The sequence below is a fragment of the Bos indicus x Bos taurus genome, chromosome 26 (genome assembly GCF_003369695.1).
Source record: "Bos indicus x Bos taurus breed Angus x Brahman F1 hybrid chromosome 26, Bos_hybrid_MaternalHap_v2.0, whole genome shotgun sequence".
NCBI lineage: Eukaryota > Metazoa > Chordata > Mammalia > Artiodactyla > Bovidae > Bos > Bos indicus x Bos taurus.
The window spans coordinates 12,382,825-12,404,744 of NC_040101.1; the positions used below are offsets into that span (position 1 = coordinate 12,382,825).

The following is a 21,920-nucleotide window of genomic DNA, read 5'->3' on the forward strand; positions in this document are numbered from 1 at the left end:
CAGGTGCCAAGTGTTGGGCGCTCAGGCCCTTCCTGTCCCCGCATGGCTGGTGTTAGAGGGCGGCTGGCATTAGTGGGCAGCTCCCAGCACAGCAGTACTGAAGCCAGAGGGAAGAGGGCCCTGGGGGGCACAAGTGGGACTCGGGAGCCAGAGAGCCAGGCAGGGAAGGAAGCAGGCCCGCTGGAACCCAGAAGGGCCTCAGTCCAAGGGCGGACTCTCTCCAGCTTCACTTTTGAGGTCCTGCCACCCCATCCTCTATCCGGCTTCCAGACCCCCAGTCTGGCCCCTGCCCACCAGCCTCACTAAAGGTCCCACCCTGAGTGAGCCCTGCCTGGGGCCGGGTCAAATTCTCTATCTATGGATGCTGTCACTCAGGACCTCAGCAAGTGTGACCAACACTCCATGTAGTGGGTGGAAAACGTGAGTAAATGATGTTCGAAGGCCGAAACTATCACCACCCACCACCTGCAGCCCCTGGCCTCAGAGCAGCACCAGGGACCCAGAGCTGGACGGAACAGGAGGCCGAAGGTCAAGGGTAGGGGCTATCCTGATGCCTTTGTATCTTGGGGGCCAGCAGGGAGCATCCCCTTTCTCCCCCATGCTGACCTCCCCCCAGAGCTGGACATAAGGGAGCCTCTCCTTGCTCACTGCAGCCCCTCTCCCTTGTCACAGAGCCACCCTGCCCCACCCCAGGCTCCCTCTTGGAAGTGTCTGTCAAACACCCCAGTCCACAGACCCTGTGGCTTCATCGCCCACACCCTAGCATGCCCTGCCCCTGCTCCCATCTGCCTGTTTGCTGTTCTCGGCTCGGGGCTGGGAGGGGAGCTGGCACTGGACACCGGCCCTAGGGCGATGCCTGGCTCACCGGGAGCTCACCATTTTGCAGATGGACTTGGCCTCCTCGGAGAACTTGTGCGAGTACACCTCCTCTGTCTCCAACACCCGGCGGTCCACCTCCTCCCGCTTCACCTTCTCCTTGCGGCCGCGGAAGGGCGACTGGCCCTCGATCATCTCGTAGATGAGGCAGCCCAGACCCCAGTAGTCGGGGCTCAGGCCATACCTCTGGTTGTTCAGGACCTCTGGAGCTGGGGGCAGAGCAGGAGATCCAGGGGACGTGAGGGACAGCTGGTGGTGGTCAGAGCCAGGCACACGAGGCCAGGACTGAGATGCTAATGGGGCCTCAGGACGTCCTGCAACTAGGAGTGATGGCACTGCTCGCAGGAGGCCTTGGGCTCAGGGCTGGGATCCCTTCCCACTGCCGACTCCTGCCCATCAACTACTAGAAATACCTCCTCTTCCTGGGATCCTGCCTTGGTTGCTCTTCTCTGCGCTCCCAAAGGACTCTGACTGTGGCTTCAGAAGCCTGACCATGGTGGATGGAAATAACCCGTTCCCTTGACGTCTCCCCTACTAGACTGCGAGCCGCCTCATTTCCTGCTGTGCCTGATAACAGGTAGGATGCCTGGCATACGGTAGGTGTTGCACACATATTCGTTTCAATGAATGAAAGTGTGTCCACCCAAAGTAAAGATGATTTTAAATGTATCTGGAATTCCAGCAGCGTCTCACTGTGACTTCCCTAACACTTTGATTAAATGGATTATAGATTCACCAGAGAAGTGCAAGAGAAGATAGGCAGGCCGCATACATCCAGGAAGGCAAATGTATCCACATGGGTGTGGACACTGTGCACGAGAAGATGACACAGATGCCCAAGCAGGCACAGAGTGCACACATGGATTTATCCATCCATCCATCACCCATCCATCCATCACCCATCCCTCCACCCATCATCCATCTACCCATCATCCATCCACCCATCATCCATCCATCCATCCATCCATCCATCACCCATCCATCCACCCATCATCCATCCATCCATCCACCCATCATCCATCCATCCATCACCCATCCATCCACCTATCATCCATCCATCCATCCATCATCCATCCATCACCCATCCATCCACCCATCATCCATCCATCCATCCATCCATCACCCATCCATCCACCCATCATCCATCCATCCATCCATCATCCATCCATCACCCATCCATCCACCCATCCGTCACCCATCCATCCACCCATCATCCATCCATCACCCATCCATCCACCCATCATCCATCCACCCATCATCCATCCATCCATCATCCATCCATCACCCATCCATCCACCCATCATCCATCCATCCATCCATCATCCATCCATCACCCATCCATCCACCCATCATCCATCCCTCCATCCATCATCCATCCATCACCCATCCATCTATCCATCATCCATCCATCCATCCATCACCCATCCATCATCTATCTACCCACCATCCATCCATCCATCAATCATCTATCCATCCATTATCCATCAATCACCCATCCATACCATCCATCCCTCATCTATCCACCCATCATCCATCCATCCATCAGTCATCTATCCATCCATTATCCATCTATCACCCATCCATACCATCCATCCATCATCCACCCACCCATCATCCATCCATCCATCATCCACCCACCCATCCATCCATCACCCATCCATCTATCCATCATCCATCCATCCATCATCTATCCATCCATCATCCATCCATCATCTATCCACCCATCATCCATCCATCATCTATCCACCCATCATCCATCCATCCATCATCCATCTATCCATCATCTATCTACCCATCATCCATCCACTCATCATCCATCCATCACTCATCCACCCCATCCATCCATCATCTATCCACCCATCATCCATCCGTCCATCACCCATCCACCCATCATCCATCCATCATCCATCCATCACCCATCCATCACATCCATCATCCATCCATCATCCATCCACCCATCATCCATATACTCATCACCCATCCATCCATCATCCATCCATCTATCATCTATCCACCCATCATCCATCCATCCATCCATCAATCATCCATCCATCTATCATCTATCTATCCATCCATCACCCATCCATCCATCCATCATCTATCCATCCATCATCCATCCATCTATCATCTATCCGTCCATTTATTAACCCGGTCATCCATCATCCATCAATTATCTATCACCTATTAATCATCTATTCATCTGCCCATCCATCAGCATTCACATAGGTATACATACCTCCGACATACACATAGACACATACCCCATGGGTCCCCCAATATCATGCAATCTGAAAAGGACCCTCTGACACCAGAGTCCAGAACCCTGAGCGTGTGCTGCTGGCATGAGCCCAGAGGAGGACAACAGTGTCCCCGTCCCTTGGAGCTTTCTCAAGTCCCCTGTCTCCTGGGGTGAGCGGGTGGATGTGTTTGAGGTGTATGGGAAGATGCCCGGGGAATATCCCTATTTGGAAGGCAGACCCCGGGGGACCAGTGTAGCTCCAGGGCAGCGGTCTCTGAGAAGGCTCAGGGGACACAGGGCAGGAGCCACGGCTGGCCCCTCCTTGGAACGGGGCTCTGTGACACAGTAGGTGGTGTGCTCCTCTCCTTTCTGGGCCCTTCCTAGTGACCTCCCCGCTCTCGAGGTCACTCTGAAAGGCTGTCTGCCAATTCACCAGACCCTACTACACCCACACCCCAGGCAACTCTGTGTGTCAGCTCTGAAACTGCCCTGGGAGGGGTGTGGCTTTGAGACACAAGTGGGGCTAGGGGTGGGGGCTGCAGAACTCAGTGTAGTCAAGACACTCTGGGGCCCCAACACTTCCCTGACCCTGGCTACAACTTCCCGCCTCCCACATGACTACTTCTGCAAGTTGCGCAAAGAGGCCAGTGGCTTCGAGGGCCCAGCTCAGGGAAGAGCCATGCCTACACTCACCCATGTAGCCAACGGTGCCCACTCGGCCGCGGATCAGGTCTCCCTCGGGGATCTTCACGGCCAGGCCCAGGTCCGAAATCCTAATGTGGCCTGATGGGGGACAGCAGAGTCAGCGGGTCCCTGGGGTGGTTTTGCAGACATCTGATCCACCCTGGGCAGGGCCCTAGACTTGCCATGGGGCCCTCGCCTTTCATTTGTACCAAGAAGAGTGGCACCCAGTTGGCCATGCAGGGTGATTGTGAACCATCACGAGAGTCAGGTGTCAGAGGTCAGGGGTAAATTATTACTTTTAGGGAGAAAAACATAAAGATGTAACAGGACCCCTGGATTCAGCTGGATGATGGCAGAACAGCCTCATAAAATGCCCTAAGGGGCTTCTTGTAAGGCTAACATCACAAAGTTTAAGATGCCTTGGCTCGATTCTGGGATTGATTCATGGGAAAATGTGAGATTCTCCGGATATTTTGCAACAATTTGCTTAAGGGGAAAAATCACAAAGCAACTTGGGAAGCAACTCCCTGTTCTGCCTTGTTGGTCTTTGGGGTTGTTTGTTTGTTTCCCTTTGGAGAACCTGCCGCCCAGACCAGCAGAGACTGGGAGGTGGCATTGGGGCTCCCGGGCCAGAACTGACCCCCAAAAGGCAGAGACGACCCCGTGCTGAGAGCGCACCTTGGCACTGTCTCTTCCAGCGGCCAACCCGGCAGGGTCATGGCCTCATCTGACCCTGCAGGAAGGAACACTGACCCACTCCACAGCCTGGATCTCAACAAGGCCTAAAGCAGGGAGCCCCCCCAAGAGGCTGGAGCTGAGTGGAGCCTGCTGGCTCAGTGGCCCCCAACGAAGGCAGGAATGGTGTGAGGGGAGAGAGCATGCAGATTCCAGCTGTTGGGTGACAGATTGGTGGTAGGCACGGTTCTGAGACCAGCAGGGAACAAGAACCCTTGGGGGCTCTGGGTGCATACACAGAGGGTCAGTGGGCCCTGAGCCCTCTGCCTGACAGCATCACACTCAAACCTCTTCTCCAGGTCTTCTCCCTCCCCTTCCCTCCTCTTGGCCTGGGATTTGCTGGCAGGGAGACCTAGTTTCAGGTCTCCACTCCCCACTGATATTTGTGGGGGGAGAGTAGGCTCTCTTGGAGAGTAGGCTCCTCTGAGCCTCAATCTTATCATCTGTAAAATGGGCACAGGGTCAGCTGGCCCTGCTCCCTCTGTAAAGACAGGGCAATTTAGTTGAAGATGCGACAACCCTTTCCCAGGTGTGATAGTCTAAATAGTCGCGAGGGGCTCCTGTGGTGGCTCTTTGTTATCCATGTGTGTGTGCACAAACACACACGAAAATAACAATGATGACAGATAAGTAAGAACACCTAACATAGAGCTGGCTTCCCTGGTGGCTCAGATGGTAAAGAGTCCAGCTGCAATGTAGGAGACCCGAGTTCAATCCCTGGGTCAGGAAGATCCCTTGGAGGAGAAAATGGCAGCCCACTCCAGTATTCTTGCCTGGAGAATCCCACGGACAGAGGTGGTTGGTGGGCTACAGACCGTGGGGTCGCAAAGTCGACAGGACTGAGCGACTAAGCATGCACGCACGCACGCACAGTTGGTAAAACAACTTATCAAGGTGTCTTGTCAGAACCTCAGCACCAGCCTCCACCATCTGAAGAAGGCAGGGCAAGGCCCACTGTTTCCATTTCACAGACTAGAAAGATGGGGTGAGGGAAGTTGTGTGAGATGTAGATGTTTGCCCAGTCTCTGGAACCCTCTACTCCTCACTCAGTGCTGGTTATCTCTTCCTCTTCCTGTCCCCCACCCTCCACTGCAACAATTTGCTTAAGGGGAAAAATCACAAGTCACACCCACTGAGCCACATCCTTCTTTGCCAAGTAGGAGCTTTGTCCACACCCTCTGCCCTCCCCTGGACCCAGGGTCAGCATCTTTGAGTCTCTGTTGGAAGCCTCCTGCTCCCTTTGGGTTGTGACGCTCAGCTACAGAGCAGGAAAAGGATCCCCGGGGCCGCTGCCTGACTTACCGTAATCGTCTAACAGGATATTTTCAGGTTTCAAATCTCTGAAAGGGAAAGACCACCAGCATGTGAGTGTGAGTGTTCTGGGTGGCAAGGGCACACCAGCATCTGTCGTGGACCCCCTTGAGCTACTCAGGCCTGAGTATTCCCTCCCCAACTCTGGGCTCAGGAGGTCTGGTCTCTCTCTGGGTCAAGACCATCTTGGGCTCACTTCTCTCCCTGCGGTATTAATTTAAAACAAGTGCTGCTGTCTGCCATAGGTATCCTCTCGACTCTGGAGGGTGACTGAAAAGGAGTTAGGCAAAGGTTAGTCCGTCACTGAGCACCCCTGGGGCTGGGAGGTGACAGACCTCCTCCAGGGATGGGAAGACCTCGAGGTCTCCGGATGCCCTGAAGGCAAGAGCCAGGCCTGGGAATGAAGGGAGAGAAGTTATTGAGGACAAAACCGCAGCTGTAGAATTGGGTCAGAGAATAGTAAGGGAGAGAATGGTAACCTCCAGGACAAAGACCCACTTTGGGATGGGGCCCCCGGGAAGCCTGGCACTTTCCCCAGCTCCAGCTGAGCCACAGCCTGGGAGAAAGCATAGCCACCAGGCGCAGCTGTAGATGCAGCCACCACCTCCTGTCTCCAAGGTCTCTCTTCTCTTTACAAGACATGGTCATGCTCATGAGAAAGAGAACCTTTCCACTGTAAGGGGGAGAGGCAGCAGAGTGTCTGGTTTTATTAATAAAAGCTCTTCTCTGTGAATTGAAGAATAACCAACAGGACAGGGTGTGTAATGCGGGTAAGCCATTGTGCGGATGCCACACATGGCATCTGGACTGAGGATTTGGTTCTCAACCAACTGGCTTTGTTCACTAAACTGAGGGCAGCTGTCCTCATGGGGAGAGGTTCATGTGCCCAATCCAGTGATGCAAGCTCACAGAGTGATAATTGGGGTCTGTATGTGGTTACTTATTACAACATACTTTTGTTGCCATTGTTATTAATTTCCGTGCTTTTGATGTGCTAACCCTTCCAAATAAGGGCAGGAGACCTTATTTCAATTAATCGGCCACCACCGACCACCAGGTTGGAAAGACAGCTGGCTAGTGGGCACAGAACCCACACCCACAGAGAGGCTATAGCAAGGGGTCGGGCCAGGGAGGCACCGTGGTTCTCTTCCTCCCTAGTATTAATAGAAAGGCTAGAACTTGGAGGGATGCCTTTTTTTCTTTTTCTTTTTTAAGAGAAAAACAATCAAGTAGAGGATTCTTTTTTCAACCCTTAGGGAAATTTTTCTGACTCTCTTCTCACTTGAATGAAAACAAAACAAAAGCATAAATTGGGAGATGTGGGAGGCGGGGGGAGGGCATGTCATCAAGACCATTCCTCCTTATTTTCAAAACCTTGGGCTCCCAAGATATTCTTAACCAACAGCCCTGTGACAAAAGTCTTCAAACTGGGGTGTGTGTGCCCAGTGTGGGTGGGGGATGAGAGAGTCACCCATGTGCTGGGACTTCAAGAATATGCATTTCTAGATCCTTAGCATCATAGTGCCTTGTCCTGGCATCTTACAGGATCTCCCCTCCCACCTGTCCTTTCTCAATAGCTCTTCTCCCAACTGACAGAAGAAAAGCAGGTTCCTCCCTACTCCTGCATATTGCTATGGTGCCCAGATCCATAGGGTGAAACCTCCAGGGTCCCAATTTGAAGTGGGACCTACTCATCATAATATCAGGGCAATTCAACAGAAGAAATTACTTTAACATTTAGAGCCTTATGGTCAGTGAGAATTTTTTAAAAATCTTATCTACATCCATATATTTCAGAGTGGAATGCTAATCATGGACTTTTATGCAAAAAGTAAATTACAGTACAATAACAGTCTCTGGAGGCCGAAGGAAGTAGAGAATGATAGAAAATTTCTTACCATTAAAGAGTTTTCATGCATTTTTTCTAGTTACATGATGGTGGAGGTCAATTTGCTACAGCAATTAGATTCCACTGGATATCTTTAGATATGTGATGTCACTTGAGTTCAGTTTAAAAACATCAGTAATACTAGCCACTATTTTAACACATGATGGACTATTTTAGGTGTCTACTTAGAACATAGGAGGGCACAGAGATTTTCAAAATTCTTGGAGGAAGCCTGCGAGAAGAGTCTGAAGGCCACTGGTCACAGAATCTGGACACCTGGTCCTGGGGTGGGAGAGACCGGGGTCCATTCTGATGCCTGCTTCAGTGGGGATCCTACAGAAGTCCTGCAAGGGTTGGTTCTGGATCAGACCACCAGGCTCCACTCACTGAGCTTCCTGGGTACTGGGTGGGAAGGGACCAGTGGCCCAACCTCATCGACTCTGAGGGAACACCTGGACCCCCCCAAGCGATCCCCCTCCCTTTCTCGGTTCCAGGGTGGGAGTCTGTCTGACTCAAGGGCGATGACCCGGCCTCAACTCGAGGGCAAGGCTGAGTGACCAATTCAGAGCATGGAAGGGTTGGCCTCACTCAGGTTCAGATGGGGGACCTGGGGTTGCCCGCTTACCTGTAGACAATGTTCTCACGGTGGAGGTCCTCCAGGCCGCACAGGATCTCTGCCGCGTAGAACAGGGCGCGCTCCTCCTCGAAGCCGGGGTTCCCCATGTTGTAAATGTGGAACTTCAGGTCCCCGCCGTTCATGATGGTCAGGACCAAACACAGGGCATCCTTGGTCTCATAGGCGTAGGCCAGGTTGACCTGGGAGCACAAGACAGCCATGCACTGGGGTTCCAGGGACCCCCACATCTGCTCCTCTTCCTCAGGGGTCCTTGAAGCTGGGTGGGAGGACTAGCGTGGGGAGCTGCAGCCGCTTCACACCACCCCCTGAGCCCCATTGCTGCCCCTCCATCCAATTCGGCAGTTCCAGGCAAGGAAGCAGAATCAGAAGGGGCACCTGGCACCTTTCATGGGTCCCGACAGGACGGTGTCTGTTGCTTTTAAGTCACAAAAGCATGTGCGTGCATCAGGTGGTTAGAACTTCTGTCCCCTTTGGGCATCCCCTTACAAAACCCACCAGTTCTGGGGAATGCAGGCAGCCTGGGTGGATGGTGCTGCTTGCCATCAGGCACAACTGATGGGGGTGTAACTGGGGGAAATGCACATGTTCTCTGACAGAGTGATTCCTCCACCAGGAATCCATCTCCTGGACATCCCCACAGAAATACGCCAAAGGGATGTTGAAGGATGAACGGACCCGGGGCAGCCATGTCTGTTGTGGTGCCTTCAAAACCAGACGTGATTTCTACTTGTGGCTGCACAGGTCACGGCCTCTCTCCTCTCTGTACACAGGAATGGTGCACAGCTTTAAAAAAGAGGCGCAGCTATCTGTCAGGTTATAGAAGATTTACAATTTAAGGGGAGCAATGCTTCAGGCTAAGATTTGTTGCAAGATCCCATTGGCTAAAAATAATAAAGCCTGTATATGTATCAAGTGAAGTGAAAAGTCTCTGTCATGTCTGACCTTTTGCAACCCCGTGGACTATATAGTCCGCCAGGCTCCTCTGTCCATGGGATTCTCCAGGCAAGAATAGTGGAATGGGCTGCCGTTTCCTTCTCCGGGGGAATCTTCTGAACCCAGGAATTGAACCCACATCTCCTGCATTGTGGGCAGACTTTTTACCGTCTGAGCCACCAGGGAAGCCCAACATGTTTGCAGTGGTTACTCAGAGAGGGAGGCTTCTATGTTTACTTGGCATCCTTCCGTGAGGTTTGACTTTTTACCCATATATATATTGTGCTTTATAATAACAAGTGGGGGAGACGCTGAGAGCTGGCCAAACACAGGTCCCCTTCCAGGTCCCCACTACCCCAGCGGGTGTGGAGGGGCATCCGTCTGCGGGAAGGTGGAGAAGGACGCCTCATCTGACAGGACTTCAGATGAGAGCCCTTTGCCGCTTCCAGCTACTCTGAGTTGGGGGTTGGTTTGTTACTGCAGGAGAGCCTCGTCTGGACGGAGTAACAGGCGCGTATAAACGAGATGGGCCTGACGCTTCAGGCTCCTATGATGAAACCAGCCTAAGGGGTTTGTGGAAACAAAGCTCCTTGGCTGGGCCCCTTTCTTCCACGGAGGTATTAACAGAAGCTCACACCTAGAGGGGAGCCAGCCAACTCCAGGGACAAGACACAGTCAGTCCCAACTGCCTTTAGAAGGATGGAGCGTTGGGCACTTCCGGTCACCTGGAGGGGGGGCTCTGCTACACTTCCGGTCACCTGAGGCGGGGCTCTGCTACACTTCCGGTCACCTGAAGGCGGGGCTGTCCCCCAGGCCCTGACACTCACCACAAACCGACTGTTGACCTTCTCCAGAATCTGCTTCTCATTCAGGGCCATGGACTCCCCTTTCCTCTTTTTGATCCTCTTCTTCTCCAAGCGTTTGCAGGCGTACATTTTACCCGTGGCCCGAACCTGGCAGGCACAGACCTGTGGGGGCAAAAGAGAAGACAAGCGTAAACGGCACATGAGACCAAGCCGTTCTGAGGCTCCTCCAGGCCAGGATGCGGTGTCTCCAGGGCTGGGAACCACAGCGGCCAGAGCCGGCCGTGCCCCGGCCTGTGGGTATACCAGCCTCGGGAGTGAGCAAGGCCTGGCCATGGACCCACTGCTCCCAGGGCCCTGCCATCCAGATGACTTTGGTGCTATCTCAGGTGAACCCAAGCCCTTGGAGGTGGAGAAGCAGCCATCTGTACCAGTTTACATGGCTGCCCGAGGCTGAAAGAACCATTCCTGTCTCAGGGGCAACTAGATTTTCTCTGTCCCAAGCTTCCAACCAGATGCAGCTGCTAATAACTGGGGACTTTGAAGGACCAGCTGCTGGTAGGAGAGGCTTATTTGGGGAGGGGGGCAGTCATGGGAGACCCCTTGGAACTCTGACTGTATGATTTGGATGAATGAGACTCAGGGCATTTGGATCTGGTCTTAGTTCTGCCCTTATTCGGCTGTGTGACCTTGCCTGGGTTACCTAACCATTCTGAACGTCAGTTTTCCTCATCTCTAAAATGGGAATGACAAGGTTGGGGAAGATCAGGTTAAGCATAACAGTGCATATTAACAGCATGGCCGGGCCATACTTAGGCCCCTCATGTCCTCACTTCACCCTCCAAACACAATCAAGGACACACATTTCCTTCTGTAGACTTGAACCCTGCCTGAGGCTGGCTCCAGCATCTCCATCCAGCCACCCTCCTTCCCTTCCTCAGACACCAGTGACCTTCCCAAGGCCCCAGCCTCACCCGCCTTCTCCACCAGGGGGCGCGTGACCCAGCCATTTGCTCAGAAGCCCTGCTTTGGACACTTGTCAGGCCAATCCGGAAGGGACAGTAAAGGTGACAAGAGTCCAGAAACTTTTCATGAATATGTGGATGTTCACTCACCTCCCCAAAGCCCCCTTTTCCTAGTACTCGGTACTGCCTGAAAGTGTTTTTGGTTACCGGTTGCCTGGAAGAAAAGCAAAAATCCAGCATGGGTCTCATAGCATTAAGATGCAGAATTAAGAAACAGACAAGGGCAGCATTGAGAGGAGCTGAGCAGGGCAAGACACACACCTCCAAACCCTGCCCTGGGGACCCTCAGGAACCACCGCTGCAGACGCGACCCTCAAGCACTGGCTCAGGGGCTGGGCGCCCTCGGCCCTGGACTGGAAGGAAAGAGCAGGAGGCTTGAAAAACGTGAGCAGAGGCTGCTTCACTGCACTTTCCCTGTGGTTCCCCTCTCTCTCCCAAATGCAAATTCTGCGGCTGCACTCAGAAGGAAGCTGTGTCCTCAGTGCAGGGAGAAGAGAGAGGGCCAGGAGTCAGGCTCGGTGTCCCATGGAGGCCAGGAAGGAAACCGCAGCCCTGCGTCCACACCTGCCTGGCGGAACAGCTTGCGCCTCCTGTCCCCAGGCGCCCGAGCTGTTCCTTCCTGCAGACGTGCCCTGGGAAGACAGGCCTCCTGGGAACAGAGAGGCTGCTGATCCCCACGACCAGTCTGGTTACTCTCTAAGGACCGAGGGCATTGGACTCCCCTGAACATCAGGACAGGAGAAGATCCTGTCTGCCAAAAGGTGTGTGTGTGTGTGTGTGTGTGTGTGTGTGTGTGTGTGTGCGTGCTCTGTCGCTTCAGTTGTGTTCGACTCTTTGCGACCCTATGGACTGCACCCTGGGTAGGCTCCCCTGTCCATGGGATTTCCCAGGCAAGAACACTGAAATGGGTTGTCATTCCCTTCTCCAGGGGATCTTCCCGACCCTGGGGTTGAACCTGCATCTCTTATGTCTCCTTCTTTGGCAGGTGGGTTCTTTACCACTGCTGCTGCTACTGCTAAGTCGCTTCAGTCGTGTCTGACTCTGTGTGACCCCATAGACGGCAGCCCACCAGGCTCCCCCATCCCTGGGATTCTCCAGGCAAGAACACTGGAGTGGGTTGCCATTTCCTTCTCCAGGGCATGAAAGTGAAAAGTGAAAGTGAAGTCGCTCAGTCGTGTCCAACTCTTAGCGACCCCATGGACTGCAGCCCACCAGGCTCCTCCATCCATGGGATTTTCCAGGCAAGAGGACTGGAGTGGGGTGCCATTGCCTTCTCCATCTTTACCACTAGCACTGCTGATATTTATGACTAATCACCTCATGTCTCTCGATTCCCCATTTTAACTAGCCAAAACCATTTATAATGTCTAATGAGACGAGCCTCCGATCATGGGGCAAAGGTGGGGCTCATGGAGTAAACAAAGAAATGGCCACTTAGTTGCAGCAAAGGACTCCACCTTGTAGATAGTGTGTGTTTTTTCATTGCTGGCCTATTTGGCTAAGAAAAGTCAGGTTTTTCCCCCTCTCTCTTATTGGCTTTATGAGGTGTAATTGACAAAGAGTACAACCTGATGTTTGGATATATGTATACATTGTGACTCATTGGAAAAGACTCTGATGCTGGGAGGGATTGGGGCAGGAGGAGAAGCGGACGACAGAGGATGAGATGGCTGGATGGCATCACTGACTCGATGGACGTGAGTCTGAGTGAACTCCGGGAGTTGGTGAGGGACAGGGAGGCCTGGCGTGCTGTGATTCATGGGGTCGCAAAAAGTCGGACACGACTGAGCGACTGATCTGATCTGATACATTGTGAAATCATCATCCAGGCAAGCTAATTAACATCCTATCACCTCCCCAAATTAACATTCCCCCCTCCCTCCCTTCTTTCCTTCCTTTCTTCCAAGGACACTTAAGATCTACCCTCTTAGCAAATTTTCAGTAAATGATACAGCATTGTTAACTCTTGTCCCCTTGTTGTATGTGAGATCCTTAGAACTGACTCATCTTGCGTAACTTCAACCTTGTACCCTGGGCCAACATCTCCCATTTCTCCCATCCCCTCCCTGCCCCTGGTGACCACCACTCTACTCTCTGCTTCTATGAGCCTATGTGGATTCCACATATAAGTGAGATCACGTAGTACTTGTTTTTCTGTGTCTGGTTTATTTCACTTAGCATAATGTCCTCCAGGTCCGTCCATGTTGTCATAAATGTCAGGACTCCCTTCTTTTTTTTTTTTTTTTTAAGGCTGAGTAATACTCCATTGTAGAAACACGATCCTATTTTACTCTCACGGTCATTGCAGCATTACCCACAATAGTCAAGAGATGGAAACAACCTAAAAAGCCATCAATCGATTAATGAGTAAGAAGAAGCAGCTTTTACGATGTTAAAATTGGCTCTTGACTCTCAAGGACTATCTTTGAGCATCCCCAAATTCCACCCCAAGTTTCTTCTGCAGCGTAGGGATTGGTATGGGATTGGAATGGGCCAAAGAACTGGGTCAGCTCGAGAAAGACCAATCTCCAGTCACCCAGTGGCTCCTGAATGAAACTCCCATGGAAACGCTTCTCACTGCTGGGTCCTGAAGAGGATTTGGGTTTCGGTGGGAATCACAGCTTCGGCACCATGCTTTTCTCTTAGGCACTGTTCTCCTGGACGCTCCCTGGCCTGTCTAGAATTCATGTGTGTGATTCACTGCCTCTTCCTAGTGTTTCTTTAGGAAGCAGGGTCCAGGCTGCCCCTCTGCTGGACTCCCCCTTGCTCTGCATCTTGCACACGAGCGGCCTGGCCTGGAGCAAGCCCGCCATGCGCCTGCATCCAACATGCGGCCCTGGGAAGCGTTTCCTCCAGCTGCCCTCGAAACCACATGAAGGCGTCCGGGCCAACAGTTTACGATACATGGAGAACAAACAGTCGGCCGACATTACCACAGAGCTCCTCTGCTGGGGGAAATGAGTGTAATACAATTTCCGAGGAATTTCTTGGTTAACCTTGGGAGGGAAAAAAATCCCTTTAATATTTCAACAGCACAGCACCAACAGGCCATGATCTTGTTAGCAAGAAAAAAGGCAGGGGGGAGCGGGGCTGCTGTCAATCATTCAGGGCATTTCTAGGCCAGGGTCCTGCTTTGCTGGCTTCAACAGCTTCATGGCCTCAAAAGGGCATAACTCTTTTGAGGTCGACACACCGATTTTAAAAGTCCATTTCTCTATTTCATGTGTTTGGTCCTGACAAGTAAAGTGAAAGCCAGGGGCCACAGCTAAAGGCTTCCTTTGGAACAGGATGCTGGATAAACTAAGGCTGAAGGACTTGAGCCAGGGACCTGGGCTTCAGCTTCCAGCCTTGCCAGGCATTGCTGTGTGACCCAGGGCTAACCCACCAACCTCTCCGAGCCTTGCATCTTCAGTAAAATGGAGATACTGAAAAGGTATCTGTATCTATATATATCTCCAAAGGTTCTCTGTAAGCCTCTTAGTGTCAGATGTCATCATTAGCACTCTAAGGATAAAGGACGTGGTGCCTTCTGAGGGTCTCTATGGTAACAGTCCCCATTGCTCGAAGCAGCTTGTTCACGGACACAGGTAATCCCGAGAATCTGCAGTCATTTGGCAGTTGGGCATGCTTAGGCTTTGAGAGGTGAAATGAGATGCCCACGGTCTCAGTTGGTAAGCGGGACAGTTGGAACTGGGGTCCAAACAGTCTGTTTCGGAGACCAGGTTTGGTGTCCTGAGCCCACGCCACCACCCCAGGAAGGTGGGCACAGTTCGGGGTTATGTGATACAGCCCAGGGCTCCAAACTGTGGAGCAAGGTGGGGCAAGATGAATACCTCCCCACCAGACTGCGCCCCGCAAGGGTCAGCTGCTGCCTCCAAAACGTTAGACAGGTGTGGTGATGGCGGAGCCAAAGTGCTCAGTGATGATGCATGACGACGATGACATTCAGCCGTTCACCTCCCAAGGAGGCTGGCTTTGTTGAGCTGTGTGCTGTGCTCTCATCGCATTCTCACCACGCCCACAAGGCAGGCACTGCTATCATCCCCACGTCACAGGTGAGGAGGCCGAGGGGTGGAAAGGGGAGCGGCCCTCCCCTGGCTCCCCAGGAGGAGGCTGAGCTCGGACTCAGATCAGGCTGTGGGCTCTTGGTGGCCCTCGCGTGGGTCCTGGAGCCATGACGTGCACGGGCAAGGTGGCCAGAGGCAGGCCACGTGCCAACAGAGATGCTCGTCCATTGCTCCTCTGTCACCCCATCGGTCAGGGTGGAGACAAACGTCCCCCAGGATGTAGGGCGGGGTGTATCCTCAGATCTCCCTGAAGAGGGCAGGGAGGGCAGCGAGTGCAGCTTTTTGGAGGTTCGTGTCCCCCAGGTGTGCGTCCTAGGCGTCTGCAGGGGACTACGCATGGGTCCAAAAGACGTGCAGGAGCAGGAGGCTTTCTGACCTGCTTTCTCCTGGCTTTCTGACCACAGAGTATACATACGGCAACGAGCGCCAGACCTCCGGCACAGGAACCCTGGTGGTGGGAGGGGGAGCTCCCATCCTTGCCTACCAGCTCACCCCGTATGGCTTTATTTTTTATTTATTTGCTTCCCTGGTAGCTTAGACAGTAGAGAATTTGCCTGCAATGCAGGAGACCTGAGTTCGATCCATGGGTGGGGAAGATCCCCTGGAGAAGTGAATGGCAGCCCACTCCAGTATTCTTGCCTGGAGAATCCCATGGACAGGGGGCCTGGCGCACTATAGTCATGGGGTTGCAAAGAGCAGGACATGACTTAGCAAACTAACAGTTGATTTACAATGTTGGGTTTATTTAATTGTTTTTTATTTTTGGCCACACCCTGTGGCATGTGGGATCTCAATTCTCTGATCAGGTTTCAAACCCACATCCCCTGTGTTGGAAGGCAGAGTCTTAACCACTGGACCACCAGGGAAGTCCCCACAGTATGTCTTTAATGCAAACACTGCCCTGACCTGCAAATCCGGGGGTGCTGTAGTGGGCAGAGCACCACTCGGGGGTCCTGGGCCGGGGTCCCCCCTTGGCTGCACTACACCCTCTTGGGTGACCCAGCAAGCCACATACTCATGGCCTCTCCTTTCTCATCAGTCACACAGAGGCCACCTCTGCCTGACCAAGTCACTGCTGTGTGTGCAGGAGCTCTTTGAAGAGAATCAATTCAGTTCAGTTGCTCAGTTGTGTCCGACTATTTGTGACCCCATGGACTGCAGCATGCCAGGCTCCCCTGTCCATCACCAACACCTGGAGCTTGCTCAAACTCACGTCCATTGAGTCAGTGATGCCATCCAACCATCTCATCATCTGTTGTCCCCTTTTCCTCCCGCCCTCAATCTTTCCCAGCATCAGTGTCTTTTCCAATGAGTCAGTTCTTCACATCAGGTGGCCAAAGTATTGGAGTTTCAGCTTCAGCACCAGTCCTTCCAATAAATACTCAGGACTGATTTGCTTTAGGATGGACTGGTTGGATCTCCTTGCTGTCCAAGGGACTCTCAAGAGTCTTCTCCAACACCACAGTTCAAAAGCATAAGGTGGGAAATAAAAGACGTGAAAAGATGCTCAGTCTCACCCACGATTAGAGATGAAAGGTAAACAAGAAGGAAACCGGCTCTCACAGGCCAAGAACAGTGTGGCTGAAGCTGAGGCCAAGCAGACACCCGGGGCACGGGCAGGACTAGGAAGTGGGCAGCAGCTGGGGAGGGACATCTAGCCGCCCCTCACAGCTGAAAACCCTGCCCCTGGAGTTCCTCTGCTAGGAATATCTATGATGTATCTCTGAAAGTACATAAAGATGTATGGCCGGGGCCTTCCCTGGTGGTCCAGTGGCTAAGACTCTGAGCTCCCAGTGCAGGGGGCCCAGGTTTGCTCCCTGCTCAGTGAACTAGATCCCACAAGCTGCAGCTGAAGATCCTGAGGGCTGCAATTAAAACCCAGCACAGCCAAATAAATAAATTAATTAAAAAAAAAAGATTTATATACAAAGTTATTCACTATTTAGGGAAGGTTGCACACAAAATTGAGACCAATCTCCAATGTCCATCAATAGGGGGTGGGTTACATGAGAAATGTGCACATCTATGTAAGACTATGTGGACGCATGCTAAGTCACCTCTGACTCCATGCGACCGCATGGACTGTAGCCCCCCAGGCTCCTGTGTCCATGGGATTCTCCAGGCAAGAATACTGGAGGGGGTTGCCGTGCCCTCCTCCAGGGGATCTTCCCAACCCAGGGATCGAACCTGAGTCTCTTATGTCTTCTGCATTGGCAGGAGGGTTCTTACCTCTAGTGCCACCTGGGAAGTCCCAGTGTAAGAATATGGCAGCCCTTTAGGTTGGCAGAGCAAGATTTCCCAAAGACAGTGAACCAAAAAAATAAGCACAGAACGCTGAGTATATGTGTGAATGATTGTGTGTGTGTTGTGTGCACAATAATAAGCATAGAGCATTTCTAGAATACTCAGGAAATGAATAGGAAGAGAACGGTTCATTTTATTTGAGCCATGGACCCAAGGGAAGTAACTGATTTCTATATAACTTGTCACGGGAAAAACTCATATCCCCGCCCCGCCGACACACACACTTGTACACACTCGTGTGTGAGGTGTGCCACCCCGGAAGCACTCACCTTTCCAACCACTTCCACTGGAGAAAGCGATCAAAATACATGCTGTCCAGGTACTCGTGGAAGGGTTCTCCCCTCAGGTAGTCGTGGACAGACCTAGCTCGGAGGGGACAAATGGATGAACGCTTCACCATCCTGACTCTGCTGCAGGTGGGCAGGGCCAGAGCAGCAGGTCACTGCCCAGCCTCCTCCACCTCCAGAGTTTGGAAATGCAGACACACAGGGGCCTCCAACAGACACAGTGGGAGGGGAGCCAGGCCCCGGCCATTCTACAAAGCTTGTCTGAGGCTGACTGACTGACCCGCAGACGTGTAGTCAGTACTTGCCTTGGGCACCGCTTGGGCTCCAGGACACAATGCCTTGGCATTGTGAGGGGGACAGACCATGAATAAATAAATGACCCCAGGGGCATGTTATCATGAGTTAGCAGGAAGTGAGGCCCCTGAGGGGTCCAGGAGATCTCTCTGAAGAAGGGACAGGAGCTGAAATGAGAACCCAGCACTGTTTAACTATGCACAAGGGAGGGATTGGGACTTTGAGGCAGAGGGTGTCTTGGCAAGAGGCCGAGGGGAATGGGCTCTGGATTTGGTCAGGACCAGTGAAGCCCCATGCAGTAGAATTTACTGGGCACCTGCTGTGGGCCAGGTCCCAGGCCAGGCCCTGGAGGGTTCTGAACTTGGCTGCAGGCAGGGCCGGGCTTGGTTCCCTTTAAAAAGTGGCCACACTGACCAGTCAAACCCAGGCGCTTGGGACCTGGGGAAGTGGGGGACACTCAGAGTGAGAGAACCTTGGAGACTGTGTCCTGCCAGACTGAGAACAGGGGCCAGCGTGGGGGGCCAGGATGGCCACTCCCTCAAGGGCAGGGGGCAGCCCAGGGACCCCCACCCACTGTCAGGGCCGACCCTCGGCCACCTGCAAGCCCGGATTCTGCCCACAGTGGTCTCTCCTCAGCACCTGCCACAGGGCTGGGCCTCAAGCTGACCCTCCCCGGAACACCCCAGTTCTTCCCACAGTGCATGGAGCGCCGGCACTGAGCCGTTAAAGCAGGTCTGCACTCTTGCTCTCAAGGTGTCCCTTGAGTGACATGCACACAGCAGGTGCCCAATTAATGTCTGGGCTGCGAGCTCTGAACGAGGGTGCACCCACACCTGCTGTGATCTTGGTGGGTAAGTCTGTGCCCCTGCCTGTCAGCTCACGGGGAGGGCGCGTGTGGGCACAGGAATGGGTGTGAGCCCAGTGCCTACATGTAGCTTCGCGGCACATCCGTGCGAGATAATGGAGCCTAACTGATGCTCGGCGGGCACCACACCCACTGACGTGCCTCACGTCGCACTGCAGCCTGTGATGAGCTGGTGGGGTGTGGCCGGGGGCAGCCTGTAGCCCCACTCCGTCGGCAGTGCAGGTGGGTGGCAGCGGTGGGGGGGTGGGGTGGGCAGGAAGGGTTTCCAAACCAGCCAGACCTGGGCAGAGCTTTACACATGCCTCTGTCTCAGCGGCCGGGGAGCCAGTTGGTTTCAACATCATCTGAAGCACATGTTTTCTCTGCACTTGGCACCCTAGGCTCTTTTCCTTTCATACACAGGCTGCTGGGGGGCACTGAAGACTGGCCCCCGGGTGCCCAGTGCTCCGGGGGAGGGACACGAGAGGCAGCCCCCTTTCCAGGTGACCGGGTGGAAACCCACAAGGAGGATGAGGGTCCTGACCCCCGGACAGGGAAAGAGGAGGGGAGGCCAGGGCCCGGGGCACTTACTGCACGCAGGCCGAGAAGAGTTCTTTGCAGGGTTTCTGAAGGAGCTTCTCCTCCGTCTGGGAGACCAGGTCCCGTCCAACTTGGGTGATGAAAACTGGGGACTGGAGGCAGGAAGAGAAGAGGAGGCATCAGTGGGGCAGGGGGCAGGGGGCCGGGCTGCCACGGGGCCCCACCCGCCCGCACCTGGTCCCGGCTGCCTCCCCGCATGGTGGTGGGTGGTGCGGGGAGGTGGCGGCGATGGAAGGTGGTGACCCAACCGGCCTGGATTTCAGGTCAGATTTCTGTTCTGCCGCTGACAGTGTGGCGACCCCGTAAGGCCACCCTGCTCCTCAGAGCCCCACCATCCTCCTCTGCGAACACAGATCGTGACATCCTGTGTTGGGGCTGTGGCCGGAGCCGAGGGCAGGGTGTGAGCACTCACATTGAAGGGACCCCCCGAGAGCTGCCCCCACCCCTTAGCCACAGGGGGGCAGTGTCCTCGGAGGGTGGGCGTCAGGGCGTCTAGAGCAGGCGACAGGGCGTGGAGGGGCGGCCCTGCGCCGGGGGGAGCAGCAGAAGGTGGCGACGCGGGCCTGGCTCGGGCTTGCCAGGGCTACGTCCCATGCCCACATGGCTGCTGGAGCTGCGAGCCTTGCTCCAGACACGGCCTCACTGTCACCAGGACGATGGTCAGAAATAACCGTTTCTCCTGGAACCAGTCAATGAAGCCGTGTGAGTTGGATGCTACAATGATGCTCATTTCACAGATGAGGAAACCACAGGCTTGGAAAGGTTAAGACCTTTGCCCAAGGTCACCAGCAAGCGGCAGAGATGGGATTTATACCAGGCTAGGTGGGTCTAGAGTGAAGCTGGTTGGAAGTGGTGGGATGTCTGAACCACCTGTGTGGGCTCCCCTCTTTCACCGCCATCTCCCAGGAGGCCCCTGTGATGTGACCTTAGCTGTGGGCTGACCTGGAACTTATACAGAAGATGCTACCGCTCAGGGTGGTGACCCACTGGTCTCGGTGGTGGTGGGGTGCTACTGCAGAGGGTTGGGGGTCATCTGGGAAAGCTTCTGAGGAGAGGGTCACAGGCAAAGCAGAATGTGGCCTCAGACCTCCCACCCCTCCTGGGCCCTCCCGCCTGGGCCCTCCCCACTCCTGAGCAGACGGGAGGGGCTTCCGGGGGTCTGGGGGCGGCTCAGCTGTGCGTGAAGTCTCGGCACTGTCATTCCTTGGAACCGGCTGGCAGGAGAGTTCTGGGAGCGCTGCCTACACTCAAAGCCCCGAGGGGAGTTAGTAGCTGGTGATGACGCGTTTGGTTTAACAACCACGGGTTTAAATCCAGTCTGTGGCTCGATGACGTGAAGAGACAAAGCGATTCCAACCAAACCCCCTCTCGAGTGACTCTGGGGGACGACACCTTCTGCCAATAAGAAGGGAATAAGAAGTTGTTGGCAGCTTTAAGCTGGGAACGTAAAAACCCAAACCTGCTGTGAGGGCGGGCCGTGCCACTGCTCAAAAAGGCATTTGCTGTTCTAGTGACATCAGAGGGAATCCGAGGTGCTGGTCCTTCCCCCCAAACTGAGAAGGCTCTCCCCACAGGCGAGGTCTGACGCATCACGTAAGAAAAAGGGCCCCGGGGTCCCGGTGACCACAGTCTGTCCTCTGTGGCTTGAAGGCGGGAGAATTCCACACGGTTTTAGATCTCTTTCCAGGAAGCTAATCCCTGCTGGTCCCAGGAGGCCTGTGAGGTGGGCTGGAGAAGGGAGGGGTGTTTCCTCCAGGCCAGGTGGGCTCTGGAGAATAATGTCCCCCTCACTGCCCTGAGGGCTCAGGAATGCCACGAGAGCTCTGGCAGGCAAGGCTGTGTCTCTCTCCAGCAGGACTGCCCCTCTGGGATGGAGCTGAGGGTCAGGACAGAGTGGAAGGATTGGGGTCATTCTCCTCCGTGTCACAGATGTTCCCTTAATTTCTAACCAAACAGAAAAGACCGCGAGGCCCTTGGATATTTGTGGGGCTGAATGCAGCCTGGAGAAGGGGTGTTGGTGGAGGTCGCTGGCGCCTGGGACCCCCTCGGGCCAGCAGTGTTGGAAGCGACACTTTTATTTCTTTGGTCACCAGGTGGTCTCCTCAAGGGGTCCCAGCCTGCAGGTTCCGACTTTACACAAGAGTGTGCGGGTAGGCACCAAGTGAAGTTCGCTAAGTCGTGTCCGACTCTTTGCGACCCCATGGACTATGTGGTCCATGGAATTCTCCAGGCCAGAATACTGGAGTGGGTAGCCTTTCCCTTCTCCAGGGGATCTTCCCAACCCAGGAATTGAACCCAGGTCTCCCACATTGCAGGTGGATTCTTTACGAGCTGAGCCACCAAGGAAGCCCAGGAATACTGGAGTGGGTAGCCTATCCCTTCTCTAGGGGATC

The 21,920-nt window shown here is 54.0% G+C and overlaps 1 protein-coding gene across 1 annotated transcript in view; it reads right to left on the minus strand.

The window, feature by feature from the left end:
• Positions 1–21,920, minus strand: part of GRK5 (G protein-coupled receptor kinase 5) — a 232,155-nt gene that overhangs the window by 11,983 nt on the left and 198,252 nt on the right. Inside the window, exons 5-12 of the mRNA XM_027528411.1 lie at positions 19,519–19,619; positions 17,772–17,864; positions 11,222–11,285; positions 10,131–10,271; positions 8,359–8,549; positions 5,837–5,874; positions 3,809–3,898; positions 877–1,085 (exon numbers count right to left, since the gene is read on the minus strand). Of these exons, the coding sequence (XP_027384212.1) occupies positions 877–1,085; positions 3,809–3,898; positions 5,837–5,874; positions 8,359–8,549; positions 10,131–10,271; positions 11,222–11,285; positions 17,772–17,864; positions 19,519–19,619 (927 nt within the window). The remainder of the gene's footprint in view (positions 1–876; positions 1,086–3,808; positions 3,899–5,836; positions 5,875–8,358; positions 8,550–10,130; positions 10,272–11,221; positions 11,286–17,771; positions 17,865–19,518; positions 19,620–21,920) is intronic.